General features: G+C 36.2%; 1 protein-coding gene across 1 annotated transcript; it reads right to left on the bottom strand.

Annotated features, from left to right (window-relative positions):
• Positions 1-494: 494 nt before the first annotated feature.
• On the bottom strand, positions 495-18562 carry LOC149154415 (uncharacterized). Its single transcript, XM_089444139.1, has 3 exons — positions 18412-18562; positions 18079-18213; positions 495-1030 (listed from the first exon to the last, which is right to left on the bottom strand). Exons 1-3 carry the CDS (start codon positions 18560-18562, stop codon positions 495-497), a joined length of 822 nt encoding a protein of 273 aa, XP_089300265.1.
• Between the last annotated feature and the right edge of the window lie 7230 nt (positions 18563-25792).

The raw sequence follows: 25792 nt of genomic DNA, 5'->3' as shown, positions 1-25792 counted from the left end.
ATAATGAAAACCCTCTGAATGATGATAGGCTCAGCTGAATGATGACATGGACTGACATTTGGGCAAAGCCTAGACCTAATGCCTAGTGACCAAATTTTGCTTGAAGACTCACTGAAATGACAAAATTTGACCTTGACACTCTGAGACCACTTTGTAAGAGCATATTTGATCACTGTAGGAAGGCTGGAAAGACTGACACTAACAGACTTCACAAAATTAAAATTATGCACGTTGTCGATTTTGCGATGCGTGTTCTCCGGGGCAAGGCAAGCACTGTTAGACAATGCTTTTGGTGTGTGGACAAAGGGTGTGTGGGGGAGTTTGTGTCCTTGCTTCACATACACATTCATGGCACACCCTTTCTCCACACATGCCTACCCTTAAACTCCATGTCAAATTCAGAGGCATAATCATGAACAAAATAAGGCATGGTGAAAGGGACTCCAATATAGTGATAGACACTAGTAAATTGAAATTATAAATATTAATATTAACTAGACTATGCTAATGGAAATGCTACTGGCATTGAGGTTGCTGGAACGAAACACATAGCAACGAGAATTAGATTTGTCAAGGTTGAGAGTGTTCTGAGGCGATGGATGATCAAGAAAAAGAGGGATTATTCTCTGACTCAACCCATTGTTTTCAATCGATTTTCTTGCCTCTATCAAAGGCGAAGTTGGCACACTTGGCTTAATAATGTTTGAAGTCTTTGTGGCTAAGTCTAGCCAAAATGGCGGAGTGAATGAATAGTGTCTGATAGGGTTAGAGTATTGTCCAATTTCTTGATGTTCCATGATTTCTAGAGAGGAATATTTAGCTTCATCTCTAGCGCTTTTGTCATCATTGAATTTGTCTAATTTGAACAGTCCCAAAGATAGGAAAGGGGGATTAACTAGCCACGATGTTACCAACAGAGGTACAGAAAATACTCCCACAAAAGCAATAAAATTTAGAGGTACTCCTTCAATTTCAAAGAAATTTCCATAAGTTCCACCACACCCAATAATTTTGGGTATCTCTCTACCAACTTTTATTAAAGTCAAAATTATTGGGTATCTCTCTACCAACTTTTATTAAACAAACTTTGACTTGGAATAAATTCTATAAAATCATGATTAAACCAACTTTTGAGTCGGAATAAAATTCATAAAATCAATTCATGATTTTAGAACATAGAAACCGCAAAATCTACTTGATAGAAACTCCTAAAATTTAGTGGGACATGGTGAATAATTTACATGATATACATAACATTGACACATAAAGCATTCACATAAAGTAATTGATGTATGCACATTAAGTTCAAATTTAGTGGGACATGGTGAATAATTTACATTTATATGTAACATCGACACATAAAGCATTCATATAAAGTAATTAAAGTATGAACATTAAGTTTAAATTAGTGTACGAAATGCAGAGCCCGAAGGTGTGAAGAAGTGCAATTAGGAATACAAATGCACCTCTACACTCCACACTGAGTAAACAAAATTCCTGAAGAAAAGTTGACCTGTGACGTTCATTCCAGTGAAACGAAACAAACAATTTTTTCCTCTCATGGAAGACATTTTTCACTGTTAGAGTTCTTTTCGGAAGTTGTAATTGGCAGGTAAGGCGGGTAAGAATTCCGAACAGAATACCTGTTAGCGTTACTTTGACCAGAAACTCTGCTCACTTGTCATTATCTAGAAGTAAGAATTTCGGGAAAAACATTTGTAAGTGTGACTTTGACTAGAAGCTTTGTTCACTGGTCATCATCTGGAAATTACAATTTGATGGCGGTCTCCTGACTCGTAATGGGTGGTTTTTCTCACGGAGTATCCTATTCATTTCTGGATTTATCTGGTAACGTAAGATTGTCTACAAATGAAAAATCAAATTCCATATTACAATTTCAATCATTAAAACATTTATAATGTATAAGAAAACCACACAGTATAAGGTATATATACCATATGAAAGCATATTCACATTGGAAAATTGTTGTAGTTGACGTCCAACATCTATGTTGACTTAACCATTCTTTGTTTGTGCTGGTATATCATTCCTAATCCATTGTGATAACGTTCCCTACTGGGCACTGTTGCCATTCAAACGTTTTTTTACTTTTCTTTACATGAATTCAAAAAGTCTACGCACACACATTCTAGATAATCCAACAAAAGTTGCTTCTTATCCTCTGCCTTTTCATATTCGTTGTTTGCTGACAGAACTGTCGTTTTCCCGAATTCAAGTAGAAATAACTTGTCACAAATTCACATATTAATGTTTAAGATTTTGCACAGATAATGTAATAAAAAATAAGTATCTAGGGGCAAAGTGTGAATGAAGTTTTCATTGTTCTTTCTCTGCACTCTATATAATGTATCAATATTACTTCTTTTGCACAATATATCAACATACTCCTTGGTTTCTTCCTCCATACCTTCGTCATAATGTATCAACTTTATGTAACCCCATTATTTCGGGCATCATTAGGCAAACCACTAACAATGTTAGAGCCTTCACTGACAAAACCATTGCTTGTTCATCCTAAACGCTCCCTCTCCCACCCCCCTTTTACTTACCTCACCCCCTTAGTGCATTGTGTTAATGTCAGTGTCAGAGCATTCACTAATGGAATGGATACTCACAAAATTAGCCTTTCTTTTAATTTTAAAATGATTTGTTAGGCACTGACAAAAACTGAAAATAAATCGCCTTCCACTAATGGATGGCTGTTGGCAAAAACTTTCGGGATGATTCTGGCAGAGAATAGAGATTTCAGGTAGCAGCTTGAACATAACTGAATTTCAGAGCACAGTGCAGGTGAAAGGTAACATATTTGGCATTTTACTATTTACAGGTAACAGGCAGCATGAACAGGCAGCGTGAACAAGCGGGCAAGCAGAGGACAGGGTTTTGTGAGCACAGTGGACAGGCAACGTGAACAGGGTTTTGTGAGCATAGAGCAGTGAGGCATTTAACTTTTAAATAAGTAAATGTTCAGAACATGGAAAACACTTAGAGGAGTCAAGGCGTAAAGAGAAAGGAAATTTCAGATTTTGTGGAAACAAATCATTTGGGTCAAGTCAAAATTACTTCAACAAACAAAATAGGAAGGTGGATTTGGGTAAACGCAAAGCAATATGAGGGCATTTTAAGGCGTAGGATTGCTCGCCTTAAATGGGGACAAATGAGAAGAAAACCGATCAAGATCAAGAAAAGGAAAAAGAAAATAAATAAGAGAAACAAAAATAAAGAATAATCAATCATTTATAGTCCCACATCTACACCTCTTATTTGGTCACCAGATCTATATGTCCAAGAACTGATGAAGGTCAAAATAAGGCTGGAGATTGTGGAAGCCAGAGAACAGGAAAGAGACCGCAAAATTTCAAAGATCACAATTGCAAACCAATGTCTAATGGAAGGTAATAGAATTTCAAAAGAACAGGTAACAATGTTACAAGAGGTTCTAGAGACAGGGAAACAAGAATGGCAAAACATGAAAGAAGTAATAACAACAAACAAAGATGTGATAATTTCTAAACAAACTCAGGTAGATACACAGGTATCTCAGCAAACAGACATTTCCAAAGAGAAGGAAAAAATGAACAGTGGGAAAGATAGTCCAAAAGAAATCAAAGCTAGAGCTGAAGACACTAATGGTTACATAAGGATAGAGGAAGAAGAAGATGCAAGTGATCGTAGAGCACAAGAAATAGAACAAAAAGAAAGACATGACAGAAAAACAAACTTTATTATCAGGGGAATAAGAGATTATGGGAAGAATGAAAGTACTCTCAATTTGACAAGAGACTTTCTGAAAGAGAAACTACATTGGAAAGGGAAAATTTGCCAAGCAAGAAGGGTTGGGAGGATATGTGAAGAGAGGCCTCGACCCATAAAAGTCACCATGGAAAGCGTACAAGAAAAACGACAACTTTTGGGCAAAAAGAAACTCTTGAAAGGCTCATACTTCTTCCTCGATGAAGATTTAACCAAAAAACAACAAGAGGAGAGAAGGGATGAAGTGGAGAAAATTAGAACAGCAAGAAATGAAGGGAAAAGGGCATGGTTGTACAATGGGAAAGCTGTTATTGCAATGTTTGGGCCCTTTAGGCAAATCAGGGCAGCAAGATGACAGTAAAGAAAAAATAGAGAATTCAATAATAAAGACGAAAACAATAAGAGCAACATGGACAAGAAGGGGTGAAGACTCAAATTTGAGTTTTATGTGCCAAACTGCATAGCAGTCAAATCCTACCCAGGTCTACCTAAGTTTAGTTTGTTGGAATTGTAGAGGTTACCCTTGGAGGAGGGGACCTGGGTTAGGGCCTATTGCGGAAGGTAGAGACATAATTTGTCTCACGGAAACTCATGAGCATGATGGTTGCAAAACCCCTGTGTTTGACGATTATTTGAAGTTGGCAGTTTGGAACAAGGTAGCAGAAAATGGCAAAGGGTATGGGGGAATACTAGTTTTAGTGAAAGAAAAAGAAGTCCGTCACATTCAGTTAATTAAAGAAGATGAAAATAAACAATATTTATGGTTGAAAATATCAGAGAATGAGAATCACATAAGAATTGCAGCATGCTATTTTGCCCCTCAAGTCTAAAAAACTTACAAAAATAAGGGGCTTGATAGCAAGGATCCATATGCAGCTTTAAAAAAAGATATTGCCATGTACTCTCAGCAGGGAGAAGTTCTTTTAGTTGGAGATTTCAATGCTAGAACAACAAATAATCAAGCTAGCATCCTTTGTTGCAAAGAGGATAACAATCCTATTTGGCTCACTGAAGAGGAGAATCCCCAATGGGTGAGGTGTTCAAAAGATGACAAACTTAGCAATCATTTTAAAGATGAGTTGCTTACACTGTGTGGGGCTTTCAACCTAATTATTTGCAATGGTCTAGATAGATGAAAAAGGTTTGGGAATGTTGGGTCCCTATAATACTAGTGATTACCCCATTACTATTGTAGTTATACCCCCTATTTATATTGTTGTGCCCCTATTACCCCCATATTGTTATTTCTGTGCCCCATAGAATCTCTCTATTGTTATTTTTGTGGCTTTATATTATTATTGTTAGGTCGGCTGGATTATATTGTGGCTCCTTAGACTCCTATATATAGAAAGGAGGTTTTGTCATTTGTATCATCCAAGAATTGTTCATTTATGTAATGTAAAGGAGGTTGCCCCCTCGAAGAGGCTGAATTCTAAGGCGTGGATCTCTCTTTTCTATCTTTTTGTGAGCTGGTTTCATAACATTTGGTATCAGAGCTTTGGATTCTAGGGTTTCGCTGCTCCAAACAGGTCATCGTGGCATTTTCGCTATAACTTTTTTTCTGTGACGTTTCAGAAGTCGCAAAAAAAACCCATTTGAGAAGAAATCGCGCTGAACCTTGGGTCTGAATTTCAGAGCTTTTTGCGCGATATTTGCGGAGATATGATCTGAGGAAGTTGGTCTTTTTGCAGACTCCTGAATTACATTCAAAACAGGTGACCTGGGGAAAATCGTCATAACTTTCTCTCTGGGGATCGGATTGAAATTTCATAAGAAGGTACAGAAAGAGGACGGACTGTAGTTTCTTGTGGGTGTTTTTCAGATCCAAAGGTCGAAACAGTGACTCGTGGCACGCCGCACAAGTTCGCTCTACTGAACTAGTCTATAATCAAGTCACTGTGGGAGATTTCGCATAACTCTTCCTTGGAGAATCCAATTTGGGTCAGACTTGTGGCATTGGAAAGAGGACACAGAGGGCTACTACAGGTCACAAATTCAGGACTAGATAATCAGAGAGTACAGAGATACATCAGAGGCAATATCGAGCTCCTATAAAGTGAAAAAAGGTGTGTAGATTTTCTTAAATTTTTGCTTAAGCTTGGTTTGAAAATTTATTTTGAAGGAATTCAAAGGGCATAGTAGAGAATTATTATCGGTAACTGATGCCCCGAGGAAAGAAAATGCAAACACCTAGTAAGGAACCTGAAAGCTCTAGCATGACTCATGAAGAAGAGGAAGAAATGCAACATGATATATCAAAATTACAAGACCAAGTGCAACAACTGTCCCTTACACAAAAAGGAACAGAATCTAAGATGGATGGTTTAAAGAAAGGTGTAGAAGCTAAGATGGACTGTTTAAAGAAAGGCGTAGAAGCTAAGATGATTGAAGTGGAAGCTAAGATGGATGATTTGAAGATAGATTTGAAGACAGACATGGAAGAATTGAAGAAGTTGCTACAAGAAAGGGCCACTAATGGTGAAAAGGTAGTAAAGGAAACTCATGATGAGAACAAAAGAAATGTTAATCATGATTCCATAGACTCTAATGTTGGATCGAAGACTCACCATGTTCCAAAAATCGATATGAGGAAGTTTGATGGCAAGGATCCCGCCACATGGATATTACAGATGGAGCAATTCTTCGATCTCAATAATGTGCAAAACACACAAAAGGTACGTATGGCAACTTTATATTTGGAACCAAATCAGTTTGTATGGTATCAATGGCTTTGTTCTCGTAAACAATTTATCACTTGGGCAATTTTTACGGAAGAATTGATAGCACATTATGAGGATACAAAAAGCAACACTTTTTTTAGCCAATTGATAAGTCTCAAACAAAAGGGTTCAATAATGGAGCACATTGAGGAGTTCCAAAAATTGAACATAAGGGTAAAAGATATTCCAGAGGAGCATAGGATTGATGTGTTCATAGGGTCTTTAAAGGATAATATCCAACATGATGTGCGCCTTTGGGAACCTGATTCATTAGAGAAGGCATTCAGGTTAGCAAGAAAAATGGAAAGCAAAATTATGGCAACTAGGAAGCATACCATTCACAACTATAAAGACGGAAGTGTTGTTGCCCATAGTCTTCCACAACCTACAAGGTTGACACCACAACAATTGGAAGAAAAAAGAGCAAAAGGGCTTTGTTACAATTGTGATAGCAAATACACAAAAGGTCATAAGTGTGCTGAGAAGAAATTATTCTACATAGATTGTGAAGAGGAAGAAGAAAAGGAGCAAGAAAGGTCAAAAGAAGAGGATATATTCCAGGAACAAAGCCTAGATGAAGAACAAATAAATCCGACCATATCTTGTAATGCATTGGCGGGAATTACCACTCCTCAAACCATCAAGATAGAAGGACAAATCAAGAAGAAAAAGGTAATAGTGTTGATTGATTCAGGAAGCACCCACAATTTTATTCATTGTAGGGTAGCAAAAGAATTGAATTGCTTCCTATATCCAGCACCAGAGTGTCAAGTGATGATTGCAAATGGAGGAACAATAAATTGTTCTGGAAAGTGCCATAATATCAAGCTATCCATGGGAGAATATGTATTGACTAGCCCAATGCTTTCCATTCCAATGGGAGGTGCTGATGTTGTACTAGGAGTCCAATGGCTACAATCCTTGGGTACAATAGCTTTTAATTTTCAAGAACTTTTCATGAAATTTTCTGTGGAAGGAAAGGAAGTTGAATTAAGGGGTATTGCAGGGAAACCAGGAAAGATAATCAGCTCTAATGGCATGACAAAGCTTCTAAAAAAGGAGCAAAGAGGTGTAATTGCACAATTATGTTCGCTAGATGTTTCCACATTGGAATCATCTATTTCTCCAGATCTCCAAAAAGTCTTGGACAATCATTCCAAGGTATTTGAGACTCCCAAAGGTCTCCCACCTATGCGTGATCATGATCATGCTATTCATCTGATTCCAGGAAGTGTTCCTCCAAACATCAGGCCGTACAGATATCCATATGTCCAAAAAAGTGAAATTGAACGTATGGTTGCAGAAATGCTAGAGGCTGGTATAATTCAACCGAGTCAAAGTTCTTTCTCAGCTCCAGTAGTATTGGTGCACAAGAAGGATGGATCATGGCGCATGTGTCCAGATTATAGGGAGCTCAACAAGCTCACTATTAAAGATAAGTTCCCCATTCCTGTTATTGATGAATTACTGGATGAATTGCATGGATCAATTTACTTCACCAAGTTGGATCTTCGTTCGGGATATCATCAAATCAGAATGAAGATTGAAGACATTCCAAAAACGGCATTTAGAACTCATGAGGGTCATTATGAATTTTTGGTCATGCCTTTTGGCCTTACCAATGCACCTTCAACATTTCAAGGTTTGATGAATTCAATTTTCAAACCATTCCTTAGAAAATTTGTGTTAGTATTTTTTGATGATATACTAATCTACAACAAGTCTTGGAAGGATCATGTTGAACATGTTGACAGGGTGCTACAACTATTGGAGGAGAAACAATTATATGCAAAAAGATCCAAATGTTTCTTTGGAGTCCAGGAGGTGGAATATTTGGGTCATATTGTATCTCATGAAGGAGTTAAGGTAGACCCTAGCAAAATTAAAGCCATTAAGGAATGGAAAATCCCCACATCCATAAAGCATCTGCGAGGATTTCTTGGGTTGACAGGGTATTATCGCAAGTTTGTTAAGAATTATGGGAGAATAGCAGCACCTCTAACAACATTATTGAAGAAAGATTCATTTTCATGGACTTCGGAAGCAACAAAGGCCTTTGAACATCTTAAAGAGGCAATGTGCCAAGCACCGGTCTTAGCTACACCGGACTTCACAAAAACCTTTATTGTGGAATGTGATGCTTCAGGAAATGGAATTGGTGCTGTTCTAATGCAAGATGAAAGACCCATTGCTTTTGAAAGTCGTCCAATCAAGGGAAAGTTTTTAAGCAAAGCTATTTATGAGAAGGAAATGTTGGCAATACTCCATGCACTTAAGAAATGGCGACCCTACCTAATGGGAAGACACTTCAAGGTAAAAACGGATCATGATAGCCTTAAATACTTTTTAGAACAAAGATTATCCTCTGAAGAGCAACAAAAGTGGGTCACAAAGATGTTGGGTTATGACTTTGAAATCATCTACAAAAAAGGGAAGCAAAATGTGGTGGCAGATGCACTCTCAAGAAAGGATGAGGATGTGGAAGCATTGTTGTGTGCCATTTCTATTATCCAACCAGATTGGATAAACGAAGCAAGGGAGGAATGGAAGAATGACGAAGAAGTGTGGGCACTTATTCAAAAGCTACAACAAGATTCCAGTACTTCTGATACATTTAGCTGGCAAAATGATTCGTTATGGTACAAAGATCGCTTATACCTCTGTAAGAATTCCCAGCTAAAACAAAAGATTCTTATGGAATTGCACACTTCTCCCTTAGGAGGGCACTCAGGATTTTTAAAAACTTACCACAGGGTTAAGAAGGAATTTTTTTGGGATGGCCTTAAATCAGATATTCAAAAGTTTGTGGCGGAATGTTTGGTTTGCCAGCAAAATAAAGTTGAAACAATTAAGACACCAGGTCTATTACAACCTTTATCCATTCCAAGCCAACGTTGGGAGGAGGTTTCAATGGATTTTATCACAGGTTTACCCAAGTCTGAGGGAAAGAGTGTCATCATGGTGGTAGTTGACAGACTTACCAAGTATGCACACTTTTGTGCATTATCACATCCATTTAAAGCCAGTACAGTTTCTACTGCATTTATGGAAACAGTTCAAAAGCTACATGGAAACCCAAAGATTATTGTAAGTGACAGAGATCCCATTTTCACTGGAAATTTTTGGACAGAATTATTTTCTTGTCTTGGTACTCAGTTAGCTCATAGCTCATCTTATCATCCTCAATCTGATGGGCAAACTGAGATAGTAAACAAATGTTTGGAAGGATATCTTCGTTGCTTTGTATCTGATAAACAGACACAATGGGTCAAATGGTTGCCTCTGGCTGAATGGTGGTATAACACTTCCTTCCATACAGCAACAAAAATGACCCCATTTATGGCACTTTATGGGTATCAACCACCATCCATCACATCATATTTAAGAGAAAATTCTAAGGTTCAGGCAGTGGAACATCACATCGAACATCAACAACAAGTCCTCCAACTCTTAAAGGATAACCTCGTGTTGGCACAAAATAGAATGAAACAACAGGCAGATCAACATCGCAGTGAAAGAAGTTTTGATGTAGGTGATTGGGTATTCCTACGGCTACAACCATATAAGCAAATGTCCCTAAAGCAAGCTAAGAAGGATAATAAATTATCACCAAAGTATTATGGTCCGTACAAGGTGTTGGAAAAGATTGGTACTATGGCATACAAATTGGAGCTTCCTGCAGCTTCTCGATTGCACCCAGTTTTCCATGTTTCATGTTTAAAGAAGGTTATAGGTGACAAGCTCCCAATTCAAACAATATTGCCAGAACTTGACGAGGAAGGAAAAATTATATTGGAACCGGAAGCAATCACAGAAACAAGAACTCGACAGCTACGAAATCGATCAATTTCAGAGTATCTTATCAAGTGGAAGAACTTATCTGCTGAAGATTCCACATGGGAGGATGAGAATTTTATGCAGAAGTATCCAGAACTGCTCAAGCGTTGAGGACAACACTTTTTTGAAGGAGAGGGGCATGTTGGGTCCCTATAATACTAGTGATTACCCCATTACTATTGTAGTTATACCCCCTATTTATATTGTTGTGCCCCTATTACCCCCATATTGTTATTTCTGTGCCCCATAGAATCCCTCTATTGTTATTTTTGTGGCTTTATATTATTATTGTTAGGTCGGCTGGATTATATTGTGACTCCTTAGACTCCTATATATAGAAAGGAGGTTTTGTCATTTGTATCATCCAAGAATTGTTCATTTATGTAATGTAAAGGAGGTTGCCCCCTCGAAGAGGCTGAATTCTAAGGCGTGGATCTCTCTTTTCTATCTTTTTGTGAGCTGGTTTCATAACAGGGAACTTCACTTGCAACACATACAATGGGGCAAGTGTCGTTGACTATGTGATGTGTCACAACGCTTAATAGAAAAGATAGATGAAATTAGTATTGGAGAGCATATTTGGGACTTAAAATCAGACCATAACCCAATTTTTATAAGGTTATCATGGTTAGAAGAAAGACAACATAAGAGGAAAACCCAATGCTCTCGACAATCATTATCAAGGGGAAAAATTCTTCTAACACAAGAAAATGGTACTATCTTCAAGACAATGTTAGAGAGATTAATTCATAAAGATAAAACTGGTTTCAAACGCTTCAGTAGCCATGAGTTAACAAATATAATCCAAAGTGCACTTGAGAAGTGCAAAAGAGAAAAAAATAGGAAATCAGAATCAAATTGCTTTCTTGTAAATGCTTGGCTTGATGAGGAGTGAAAAATGGCAAGGAGAACTTTGAAAAAGGTAGGAAAAGAGAAGAGGAATATAAATTTATATAAGAAGATACTAGAAAGGAAAAAAGATGAGTTCATGCAAACAAGGAGAGAAGAGTTAATATATTTAAGCAAGAATAATCCAAAGCTTTTCTGGCAGGAACTGCAACCAAGGAAGAAGCAAATTGAAAATAATATTACAGCCAATCAATGGTTTGATTATGCAAGGCAACTATATGAGAAAGAATCTGAGGCGGAGTCTCCCCCTAGGATCAACATAAATTCAAAGCTCTTCACATTACAGGAGGTGGAGAATGGAATTAAGAAGCTGAAAACAGGAAAGGCAAAGGACTTGGTTGAACTTCAAGCAAAGTATCTAAAATGGGGAATGAATGCTTTTGCACCGCACATCATGAAAATATTCAACAACATCATTCAGCAAGGATTCCCAAGAGACTGGACAACTAGCCTAGCAATACCCCTTTTTAAATGTGGAGACATTAATAATCCATCCAACTATAGAACAATTATGATCAATCCTTTGTTTGTAAAGCTTTTCGGCAACATGGTAGAAGACATAATTTGCAAGTGGGCAGAAGTGAAAGAAAAGAGGGCAATAGGACAAGTGCGTTTTAGGTCGAAACATTCTACAGTGGATCATGGCATCACGTTGAGACACATCATTGAAAAGGTTTGGGAGGACAAAGAAGAAGTATTTTGCTGCTTTGTTGACTTCAAAAAAGCATTTGACACAGTCCCTAGGGATAAGTTGTGGTGTAGAATGGAAGAACTTGAAATTCATGTGCATTATAGAGCTGTTGTCCATAGACTTTATGAAGAAGTGAAAGTCAAAATTAGAACCTTCGCAGGTATTTCAGAAAGCTTTAGAAGTAACATTGGAGTCAAGCAAGGTTGCCCTCTATCCCCCACTCTTTTTGGTCTATATATTGAATAACTGGAAGAGTGGCTAAATCTGCAAGGTGGAGATGGTGTTCGGTTGGGGGAGTTTGTGATAAAGCTTCTTTTATATGCTGATGATATTGTATTGATTTCTAAATTGGCCCATGGATTGCAAATGCACTTATACGCCCTTGCATTTTTGTACAGCAGTGGGGATGCAAGTCAATACTAGCAAGACCAAATAATGATTTTTTCTAATAAAAGGAAGCATAGCCAGCATACTTTCTTCTTTGAAGACAACATTCTTGAAGAAGTAAAGGAGTACAAGTACCTTGGGATTGATTTCAACAACAAACTCAATTGGGAGGACTATAGAAAGAAGATAATTTTAGGAGAGTGGAAAGCATTATATTCTTTTCAAAACAGATGTAGAGAGACAGAGTTATGGGATTGGAAAACGATTAAAGTACTTTTTGGACTCCTAGTTTGTCCAATGATGCTATATGCATGTTAATTGTAGGCTAGCAGCACTTCCGTCTCAAAATGGAAACAAATTGAGAAAATCCAAAAACCCTTGATCATGAGCAAGTTCAAAATAAAAAGTTCGGTACCTTATGAGATAATGTTGAGTGACACAGGAACAACTTCCATTGAAGCAATTGCTATGGTGCGGCTCTAAAAAGAATTGAACAAATGACAGGTAGATGGCCTAATGTTATCTTCAATGAAGGCATCCGTGAAAGAAAGAAAACATGGAAGAAACAAAACTACACATGGATGCAAAAATGGGATATCTACCTCAATGCCTGTCCCACAAATAGCAAGGAGCTAAAGGATTTTGTTATGGAGAAGTTTCGTAAAAAGGTATGGGGAAAAGAGTTGGGTAGAAAGAAGAAATATTACATTGAGGAATTCAACCCTACGTGTGATTTACAACAAAAAGAGTTCATTGGAGCTAGCATTTCGTGGAGGGAAAAGGTTCTTATTGCTCAATTAAGGACCAACTCACATCAACTTCGGTGTGAAATAGGACGGTGGAAAAGGCCTAAAGAAGCTTGGGAAGAAACGGTGTGCACATTTTGCATGTTTGGGGCTGTGGAATCAGAAAAACATTTCATTTTGGAATGTGATGAATTCAAAGACATCAGAGAAAGTTATGAGAACATGTTAGCATCAGTTTCTTGGCATTGTCTTTTTAGTGAGGAGATTGTTGGAAGGTTGGGTCAGCTCATCATCAATTTGAAGCAGAAAAGCACTGAATTGCAAAGAGTGAAAAAGATGGAACTAATGGTCTCATAGACTATTTTTAGTCTCGTGGACTTTAAAATATCATTTGATTTCATTTCTAAGGGAATTATGTCACATCAAAGCTCACTCAGCCAATGGAAAATTAGAAATAAAGTTTTCAGAAATTAGAAAATTATTTTGAATTTACAGAAAATTAGGAATATTCAACATTTTTCCAAAACTTTTGTTAAAATTGCAAAAGCTCGACAAATAATCAAGAGCCAAAAGACTTTGACCATGAAGCGAGTGACTAAAAATCAACTATTTGACATGGCCAAAGAAACGTGTGTATACTGAAACTTGATATAATGTGGTGGCATGTTTTAAAGTAATATTTCCATAGCATCCTCTTTATAAATCTTCATTCCAATCTTTCCAATCCAATTTATCAAATAATTTAGATAGTTAAAATTATTTTCTATATTTATATTTATATTTGTTTATTTTGACTGTATTTTTAACAAAACCTTTATTAGATGTTTTTTAAAAGTATACATTGTACATTTGTCAATTTGGCATGCAACTTTAAGTATCAATGCTTTGTTATCCTTAACATCTTGTTCGTTTAAGGCATAGAGTCTTAATTTCTTGACTTAAGTCTTTGTTTTCACAACTCTACATACCCCTTTCTTTAATTTAATTTAAATGTGTCTTTACTTGTGGAAATTGATTTTTAAATGTTTTATTCGTAATATTATTAATATTCCTTCATTTGGGTTTTATTTATTTTTTAAATGGAGTTTTATAATTTTAGTGTTAATGTACAAACCAACGAGTATAATCAAATAAACTTTTAATATTTACAACAATGTTGTATTTGACCACTAACCTGCTATGGTATTTAAATACAAGATGGAAAACATTTCTTTGCAAATTACAAGCAATCATTCTAAACATTTAATAAAAACATAACATGTATTCTTCAAAATTTATCACTCAATTGTAGGTTCGCTAAGATCCATGAACAACAACAATTTTCTCTTAAATTTTGCTTCAAACCACACATATAAGAGAGCTATACCCACCTTTAAATGAATGGAAGCTATCTTTTGTCCAACTTAAATGGGTTGAGCATTAAAAAAAGTCTTTACCATTTGAGTTTTTTCACACATGCTCTTCTTTTACGTACCTTTCGGTCATATTTTTTTTGGGGTTCCAATAACACTTTCTCACTCATTTACTAGAATAACTCTTCATTATTAGCGAACATAACAATATTCCTTCATCATGCACATCCTTCTTTATAATGCTTGATTACCACTCGAAGCATCTTCTATGGAAATATCTTTTTTTCATATTTAAAGAGAACTATCAATTATCCAAAGGTTTGCTGTGGAGAAGGAAACAAGTATAAACCAAAATCGTTAGTGTTGGCTCACAATGGTATTGTTGGAGTGTCCTCTTTAACAACCTTTATTCCAAATCTTGTAAATAAAATAAATAATAATAAAAATAAATAATAATAATAGTAATTGAATGGTAAATTTTATTTGTTAAATTTATAACATTTATTATCCAAGTCAAAAGTTTAATTGTTTCAATCACACTTTTGCATTTTAGGCTTTTGAACCAAATATCTTTGCAAATACCTTTGTCATCTCATTGGATGAATTTTGAGATATATAAACAAATACACTTGGCAATGATCCTAGATTTGATCTTTTATTGAAATTTTATTGAAATGTGATTTATTAGCTTTTAAAAAGTGTTAATGCATGATTTTTTAAAAACACCAATTAAACTACTTTTAAAATTGAAATTGAGAATAAGAATTTGATAATAGAAATTGCAGCGATTCAGAAAATATAACAGCAAACACATTAACACAATGACACCGAAAATTTGTTAATGAAGTTCGGCTATCTTCAAGTCTACATTTCTAGGCCCCTTGGCCTTCAACGGGGAGGTCTTTATATTAAAACTTTAAAACCATAAATACATAAAAGAAAATTGCTTTAGATACAATTCTAAACAATCCCGCTACAATCTGCTTTATCTCAGGATCCTGTAGCAATTCTTGATTCTGAAAAAGGCTTCCCGGATCTCCCAAAAAGTGCCTTCAAAGTTTTCAGTCTCGCTACCTTCCCCTGTTCAAACCCTTCTCTGCTGCATGATATGTCACCACCCCTCTATATCCCCTCCTTGGCATTACATTACCCCCACACACATATGTATATTGCGTTGATAAAAATTGGTTATAACAACATGGCTATACATAGCTATGGATTTATTGCATGGCGCATACCATATGGTATCATTACAAATATTATAACAAAGTTTTAAATATGGCGCATTGTTAATATGTTATAACCCAAACCCATACTTAACATATAGTTTGGCACATCGAACCATCGGTATAAGTATTAATATCGCTGTGGCACATTTAGTTGAACTGCATACCAAATACCCCACGGATATACATAACCCTTCACTTATTTAACAAATGTTTTAATATAGCCCACAGGCCTGACGGTTATCCGACCCATCGCAGACCTAACCCCCGACGGTGATGGGTCTGGTGACATATCTCAGCGTATGTTAACGGTGATATAACATGTAACTCCGCGCCAATTGGAATGCTCTGCCATATGTGAACTGTTGTTAGCTTCGATAACCATAGCTTTGGGTCGGCGATCTTCGACAACACTACCCCGACTTGCCATATTTCAAAGCTTAAATATAATATGCGCCATATGAATATTAAGCTTGGAGTTGTGGGCCAATGGTCAAAGGCATTGTTGGTCAAAGGCATTGTGTTTGCAATTGAGAGGTCATGGGATCAACCCTTGTCTAGTTTGTTGGAACCCTTAACAAAATTTTGGCTAATCTAATGAGGCCATGTATCGCCCTCTAATAGGGCCATGTGTTGTCTTAGGATTGGTCCCAATGCATCCAACCACATCCTACTACTTGTCGACGCAACAATGGTCCAGTCACTAAGAAATCAGCTGCCATGTCACTGCCACATCACTGCACAGTGAACAATGCCACATCACTGCCGACTTTGACTTTGACTTTTTGGACTTTGCCTTGAAAACTTTGACTTTGAATAACTTTCACATACAAACTTGATTTTTGCCCATTCATGTTGCGTTGGAATCGTTTTTCCAAGCTCTACGTGATGGCGCTACTTTCACTCAAATCCAACAATTTTGAATTTTTGGCCTTTTCTAGATCCTTGATCATCCATTGATCAATTTTCAGATCATTTCCTCCCGGCTGAATCCTTTTGGACCACCAAAAGTCTTACATTCCATAAAACAAATGTGGGTATTGTTTTCCCACTTCACCAATCTCTGTCCATCTTGTTCTGAATCTGTACACTTTACTCATCCATACAATCGTCAGCAAAACACACAAACTGCAAAGTATATTGAATCCTTTTTCACCCACATCTACATTCATATTTCCTGCTAATATCCAAACACCACTAAACAATGATAAACCATTAACAACATTGAAAGTGTTGACATAGATAAAACCATACCTTGCATTTTCTTCATGCCTGAAACAAAAATCAACTTATCATGCTGTAACTCTTGTCGATGTACAATTTTGGATTCCTTAAGCATGTCTCTCTGTTTGTGATTAACTTTAATGATCTCATGCTTAAGTACTTTAGGTTGTACAACAACATTTTTATTGGCATAAGATGCTTTTTAAAACTATTTCACTGTGAAAAGATATTTCTCTGCTTTTATGGGGTGAGAATGTACAATATATTCAATTCCTTTTTTGAACAAGTGATATTGATTTTGTTCCCTGAAAAATATCACTTTCCGATCATATAACTACGGGTTACCCAAGACCATCCCACATGTATCTATTTTTACCATATCACACATCACCTTATCCTTAAATTGAGAAGTTATTGCAAATGGTAACATACACTGCTTAGTCACTCACAATTTTTGGTTTCTTCTCATCCAAATTAAAGTATAAGGTTTACGATGCTTTATGGTTTTCAATCCCAATTGCTTAACCATTTTTTCTGAAATTAGGTTAGCTTGAGATCCACTATCTAGTAATGTGTCGATCTTTGTATGTTTCATAACAACCCTTATATGAAATAACTTGCATTTGGAACTGTTAGAATCATTACCTTCATCATATTTACCGGTCATAATCAATGATGCGATCTGCGTCTCGTCGCCTGAATTTGACCCTAAGTCCATCGGTTTCACTGTTGCTGCAACCTTTTGCTTCCCTTTTCTGATCCACTTCGGTTTCATTTCAGGATGCAATTTCCAACAATGGTCTTCGTCATGGCCCTCTTTCTTGCAATGTTTACAAGAGAGATTTTCAACCTCCATCTTAATGTAGTTTGTTTTCTTCGTTTTTCCTTTTCCCTCTCTTTCCCTTTTCGCTGTCGATTTTGATGATACCTATCATAATCAATTATGTGACTTGCATGTCATCGCGTAAATTTGACCCTCGTCCATCGGTTTCACTGTTGCCGCAACCTTTTGCTTCCCTTTTCTGATCCACTTCGGTTTCATTTCAGGATGAAATTTTCAACAATGGTTTTCATCATGGCCCTCTTTCTTGCAATGTTTACTAGAGAGATTTTCAACCTCCATCTTAGTATAGTTTGGCTTCTTCGCTTTTCCTTTTCCCTTGCTCTCCTTTTTGGCTGTCGATTCTGATGATACCCCAACTCCTAATTTACCTGCTTCAATGTAAGTTGTTTGTACAGCCACTTCTTCCATGTTAGTAAGACTGAACATAAACACAGTATTACGAATATATTCAGGTAACCCTCTTATGTATTTCATTAGAGTTTCTTGAGTATACAAAGGAATATCTAGCATCAATTCCCTCTTAAGAAACTCATATGTATATTCCTACACTGAATGACGTTTCCTAACTTTTAGTCTTTGCCATTCTATTAAATCTTTCTCCTTATATCCCAATGGATATAATTGTTTTCTAAGTGTAGTAATAAAATTAGACCATGATGGAAAAATATCACTGATATGCTGAGTACATTTCTGTAACTTACTCTGCCACCAAATCAATGTTGTGTCTTCTAAACGAAGTGATGCTAGCTTGATTTTGACTTCATCTTCAGTGATCCGTTGCACGCTACAGTAAACCTCCATTTTCCTGACCCAGTTGTCAAGCTTCTCAACATCAACTTCTCCATTGTACATGGGTAACTCGAACTTAACATCGAGCTTCAACAACGGTTTCAAAGTTTCAGATGGAGTCAAGAGAGAAGTGATAGGGTCTTTTTGATTGCTTTCATCTTCTTTTCCAGATTGTGATGGTTGTCCTTCTTCATCTTTAGGTTTTGCGTCTTCATCTTTTTATTTCTTAAACTCTCGATACATTTCTTCGACCATGGCTCACAAAGTCATGAAAGCATCCACAAACCTTGCATCCGATCCAAAAGGATGATCATTGCTTTATCTCTTCTCCTCGAGTTGTCCTTCTCGAGCCAACTTTTGGATCTCCTTCAACAAGTTCTCCTTCACCAAGCTTTGATTTGCTCCTGGTGATCATGCACACTTATAAATCACAATTATCAATTAACTCGCTATGATACCAAATGATCTCAAATCTGATCTTTTATTGAAATGTGATTTATTAGCTTTTAAAAAGTGTTAATGCGTGACTTTTTAAAAACACCATTAAAAATACTTTTAAACTTGAAATTGAGAATAAGAACTTGATAATAGAAATTGTAGCAATTCATAAAATATATCAACAAACACATTAACACAATGACACCAAAAGTTTGTTAACGGAGTTTGGCTATCTTCAAGCCTACATATCTGGGCCCTAGTCTTTAGCGGGGAGGCCTTTATATTAAAACTTCAAAACCACAAATACATAAAAGAGAATTGCTCCAACTACAATCCTGCTGCAATCTACTCTGTCTCAAGATCCTATAGCAATTGTCGCTTCTGAAAAAGGCTTCCTGGATCTCCAAAAAAGTGCCTTCAAAGTTTTTAGTCTTGTTCCCTGCACTTGCTCAAAAACTTCTCTATTCCATGATATGTCACCACCCCTCTATATCCCGTCCGTGGCATTACATTACCATATATATATTCTGGTGATAAAAATTGGTTATAACAACATGGCTATACATAGCTATCGATTTATTGCATGGCACATACCATATGGTATCGTTACAAATATTATAACAAAGTTTCAAATATGGCACATTATTAATATGTTATAACCCAAACCCATATTTAACATATAGTTTGGCACATCAAACCGACAGTCTAAGTATTAACTTGTCCGTGACCCATTTCGTTGAATTGCATGTCAAATACCGGCAAGTCCTATTTCAGACCCCATTGAAACATAAATGCAGTCTGACATGCTGGGAGTATAGCAGTTTATTTGCATTTATATTTCTTTTAAAATTGACTTTGGAATTTTAGCAGCAAGAAAACTGTTATTTCCCTGGCATCTTAGAAGCATTTATGTTTCAATGGGGTCTGAAATAGGACTCGCCGTCAAATACCTTGCGGATATACATAACCCTTCACATATTTAACAAATGTTTTAATATAGCCCACAGGGTTGGCGGTTATCGACCTATGGCAGACCTAACCCCCGACAGTGATAGGTCTAGTCACATATCTCAGCGTATGTTAACGGTGATATAACATGTAACTCCGCACCGATTGGAATGCTCCACTATTATAAATATAAATCATGACAACTAAAATAAATAAATTTAATGTAAATATTTAATAATAAAATATTAGTTATGTTAAATAGTCATTAGGTTAAGTGAAAATGCATTTTAAAAGATATGCCCAGTGACGAAAGGACACCTTCTTAAGTATATATATGTAGATTCTCATTGTAACATTAATCACTTATACATTTTTATATATAATAAATTATTATCACAAATACCTCTTGTGTATTTTTACATTTAAGCTTACACGCTATCAATTTTGATGCTTAAGTGGTATCAGAGCCATGGCGCACAATATAATCATGCGGGTCTTTGAACGTTGTTCGCCACACAATGTGCCATTACGTTCACGTCCTGATTGTGTTGAGCAATTTAGTAAAATTCAAGAAGCATTTCAGTGTTTAGAAAACTCATTTGGAAAAGTGAAAGCATGTCAAAAGGAAATTGATAATAAGGAAGATCATAGCGACAATGAAGAAACGAAACAAGGTGAAGCAGAAGAAGAAGATTTTGATCAAGAACGTAAAGATGTGATAGATAATGATGAATATGAAAAGGATATCGATCAAGATGAAAATCCGGATGATGCTGATCTCGATGTGGATGAGGACAATCTTGAAAAAAAAGAAGATGAACAATATCATAACCATGAGAAAGATGCAGAAGAAGACATTGATGATGATGAAGAGGAAGACATGGAAGAAGTAAAAGAAGAAGATATTTTTGAAGATAATTATGAAGATGACATATTTGAAAAAGAAAAAGTGGATTATGGGGAAGAGAAAGAAGAAAATGTAGGAATTCATGTTGATGGGAAAGAAGGTCCAGCAGATGTCTGCGTCATTGAATTGGATGGAACAATTGGGGATATTAAATCAATGTCATTCATTGAGTCTTTGTGTCAACTGTCATATTTAGTTGGGCCAAAAAACTTTTGTCGGGTCCATGTAAACCTTGTACCTTTTATAGGTGTTGTTGGAGAGCAGAAAACCAAACCAACACAACATAGTGTTCGGGAACTAAGAGCATTGGGGTTGACACCTCATTGGCTAGTTTTTCGAAGTTCTCAGCCCTTACTAGAGAATACTAAGGATGCTGTCTCAATTTTGTCATGTTCCAGAAAGCAACATTCTTAATATTTATGATGTATCAAACATTTGGCATGTCCCTTTATTGCTAAGGTATCAAAAGGCACATGAGGCAATAATGAAACAATTGAATATATTAAGTTTTTCTAAAACCCCAGATTCAGAAGGAATGGCACTAAAGACAGTATTAGATTGGTTATGCTTAAATATTCCTGGAAATGAGCTCCCCCTGAAGTTCTCAAGTGGAGTATCAGTTCTAGAATATGAAGGTGCAGAAAAATTAGTAAATGTAATTTCAACTGCTCATGCAAATTGGGTACCTTTTGTAGTTCAATCTGAAGAGTCCAAGGATGAGTCTATTTCTGAAAGTGTACTTAAGCCAAAAGTAAATATCAAGGATGAGCAGAAGGAATTGCTTCAAGCAGTGGGAGCAGATTGGATTCAACATTATATGAGCCAACAAGAGGAATTTGGAAATGAACATGGAACAAGTGACGGTGAAGCTAGCAATGATTCAAATTGGGAGATGTGGATAGAATTAAGTGAAAGAACACAGTGCAAAACTATTCAAATGGTTGTTGATCCGGCAACATGTGCTGTATCTGCTGTTGTTTAATTCCAGTTTGCAAACAAACTAGAGACTAAGGCAAGTCTGTTGTGTATTTACTTCTCTAGCATATTGTATTGTATTGTATTGGGTGCATTTTCTTCAGCACCAAAGAAAGGCAAGGAAAACAAGAAGTCGAATGCGAACAAAGAAAGTTACATACTGCCTCCCATGGCGCTTGAGGATGTGGAAACGAATAAGAAGACTCTTGTACTTGACTTGGACCAAACCCTGGTCCTTATGATTGGAAGAGAAGATTACAGACCAACAAGAAAGCCTACCCACTTCGACTTTAGCATGGATGTTGAATATGGAAAAAAAAGTGGTGTCGTATTTAGCTGTTAAAAAGGCCTAGCGCCGACAACCTGCTTCGAGAATTGGCCAGTTCCAGATCTTATGAAGTTGTGGTGTTCAGTGCAGCTATTGGGGAATACGTACACCCTATGATAGGCTGCTTCAAGATATAAAGTAATAATATGATTCCTCCCACCCACCGCCTTCATCGGGAGTCTTGCACACACTCTGCTATGCATGGGTACGTAAAAGCCCTGTCATTGTTGAGGAGGAATCTGAGCAAGGTTATAATTGTCGATGACAGCAGAAGATCTTATTGTTTACACCCCAAGAATGGTGTCTGTAACAGTTTCTAGGAGGGAGATGCCCATGTCGATCAGCGCTTCCGCATCATCCCTTTGCGGGTTCTGAGGTTTCAGAAGAGCCTAAAAAGCATGTCACACATCAACTTCGTCCGTGGAGCTGGTCGAACCACGCCATGTTCACCACCGATAAAACCCCGCCCTACGCTATCTCAACCTTCCCCCTCTGTCCGGATTCTGTTTGTCGGCCAAAAAAAAATTTAAAAAAATCCGTTTATCTACGCTCTACTGTCAAGAGACATAACGTATCGATCAACAGGCATGGGCAACAACCAAACATGTGTTGGAGTTTTGGTTCGACATATATATATTATTCATGTTGATCTGCCAATAATTTAATTAATTAAAACAATTTAATTAATTAAATTAAAAAATATAAACACAAAAAATAGAGTTATATATATATATATATAATAATGGAGATGGTCGTGTGTTCATCACGCTTTTCTCTCCGCATATCTTGAATTTGATTTTCAACGGGGCTCAGTTTCTATTCTTATCAAGTGGGAATTATGGGGACTGGGGTAAAAGGGCTTATTATTCCAAGAACCTTGAAAGTCATGAGATCTGTGCAATTTGCGCTGGAAGTGGGTTTTCTATTAAATGCTTGAGCGAGGAATTTTTGTTCTCAGATGCGCATGTGTAGCTTTCCATCAGTATATATATATATATAATGATTAAATAAAATTATTATTATAATCTATGTAAAAAAAATAAAATATTCAAGGGAATACTACTGATGAGCTACACATCGAAACCATGACCAAATTATATACATTGAGGAGACAAACGCTATGTGAAAAAAATTGTCATCATTAAATCTTTGAGGACACAGTTTCCGAAGGACAGGGCTATGTTATGATGTTATGAATATAATTCATAACAAATAAAATAAATAAAATTAATGTAAATATTAAATAATCAAATATTAATTATATTAAATAGTCATTAAGTTAAGTGAAAAAGCATATCTAAAGACATGCCCAATCACGAAAGGACACCTGCTTAAGTATACATATGCAGGTCCTCATTATAACATTCATCACTTATACATTTTTATATATACTAAATTATTATTATAAATACCTCTTGTGCATTTTTACATTTAAGCCTACAAGCTATCAGTTTTGATGCTTCATCCACCATATGTGAATTGCTGTTAGCGTCGATAGCCATAGCTTTGGGTAGGTGGGGCCGCCGGATTTGGCAGGCTCCACTTACCCTTCCCCCACTTGCCATATTTCAAAGCTTCAATATAATATGTGCCATATGAATATTAAACTCGGAACCGTGGGCTAGCATAAAAGCATTGTGTTTGCAGCCGAGAGTTCACGAGATCGACCCCCGTCCAATTCGTCGAAACCTTTAACAAAATTTTGGCTAATCCAATGAGGCCACATGTCACCTTGGGATTGGTCCCAATGCATCCTACCACTTGTTGATGCAACAATGTTCCCGTCACTATGCAGTCAACTACCATGTCGCTACCACATCACCACACAGTGAATAGTGCCACGTCAACACTGACTTTGACTTTTTGGACTTTGCCCTGAAAACTAACTTTGAATAAATTTCACATATGGACTTGGTTTTTGCTTGTTCAAGTTGCGTTGGAATCGTTTTTTCGAGCTCTACGCGATGGCACTGCTTTTGCTCAAATCCAACGATTTTGAATTTTTGGCCTTTTCTGGATCTCTGACATGCAACCTTATAGGTGCCAATGCTTTGATATCCTTAACATCTCACTTGGCTAACTTGTACAAATCTCAATTTATTGCCTTCAAATCTATGTTGCCAACTCCTCTACATGCTCTTTTCTAAATTTAATCAAAATGTGCGACCACTTGATTGTTATGGAAATTGACTAGTCATTTATACCAATATCATTTTTTCCTTGTGGAAATTGACTAATCATTTACACTAATATCATTTCATTTTTTCCTTGATTTGAGTGTTCAAATTTTTTAATAAAGAATTGCAAATTTAGTATTTGAAACCCAAAACAACTAATATTATGAAATAAAACTTCAATGTTTGTTACAACATTAATGTTGTTGTATTGACCACTAATAAGATATGATATTTAATCTTCTGCACAATGAGACATGTTTTCATATTACAAAACATTGAATGTTAAGTACTCTTCAAAATTAATCTTCAATTAAAAGCGATTCGTAGGCAAAACAATTTCCTTTTAAATATTCCATCACACCAAACATTATTGATGTAAACATATCATGTAATATTCAAAAATATCTTCAATTATCAGTAGATTTTTGGACAAAGGCATTTTTTTTAAATATTCCATCCCACTAAACAAATATAAATTATTTCATTTCCACCTTAAAATGATTGATAGTTATTTGGTCTCCACCTTACCATAAATGAGCATTTACATACTAAAATTTATCTTAAATTTTCCACATCATTCTCCATTCCCAAACTCCTTTAGCAGCTCCAAGATCATGTTAAAATATGCTATCACATAGCCAATGAGATTAAGAGCCATACATTATTTGTATTAACAATTATTCGGAGATTACATAGAGTTCTTTTGCGTGTTTGTCTGCACTTGGATACAGCCTCTATAATAACTTATATAAAATATATTTCTTGGTTTAAATTACTATATCAACAACATTAAACTATATCAAATCACAACTGTTATTCCAACACCATTTAGTCCACGGAATTCCTCCTAATCCCACCCAAATTAATAAAGATAAGAAACAATCTTGCATTTATCCTTCCCATAAAACGATAGCTTAATCCACACAAACGTGCTAAAAGCCAAGCAGGGTTGTCACCTCCACTATCTTTACTCTTGAACAACACTAAGCAGAATAGATGAAATTGACCTTCCTCTAAATTGATTAGCCAATGTTGGGCAACTTTTTAAGTCTGCATTGTATATGAGGACATATTGCAAACCATTTTTTGAAATCTTTATACATTCTATATTACAAATATCAAAGGAATCTGAGTTTATTAATAACATAAAATTTCCCTGTAAAATACATGTTAAAATTTCCCAATAGAATACATGTTACAAAGGAGAAAACCATCTAAAGAAGTCACTGATTAGATAATATAGTGATCTGCAAAAATCTATGGAGGAACTACGCAAATTCATTGTCTATTAGGAGCAACGCAATACTAAATAGTTTTCTCAAGCAGCACTCAACAGTAACAAGGCTATGCCACCTCACACACAAGATGCATAGGAATCTCCCTTTTATTATATTGGTAAATTGTCTTTATAATAATGAAGCTTCTGAATTCATAAAAACTCCCTCAAGAGACACATTTCTGGTCCTTTCTGGACCAGGGTACATTCTTTCGTTGGTTAGATCTGCAATTACAGTTTTGCA

The sequence above is a fragment of the Pinus tabuliformis genome, chromosome 9, assembly GCF_031772625.1.
Source record: "Pinus tabuliformis cultivar Carrire ecotype Pingquan chromosome 9, CPIR1, whole genome shotgun sequence".
Classification (NCBI taxonomy): domain Eukaryota; kingdom Viridiplantae; phylum Streptophyta; class Pinopsida; order Pinales; family Pinaceae; genus Pinus; species Pinus tabuliformis.
Note: the sequence above shows the minus strand (reverse complement) of the source record. Positions and strands in the feature narration are given on the sequence as shown.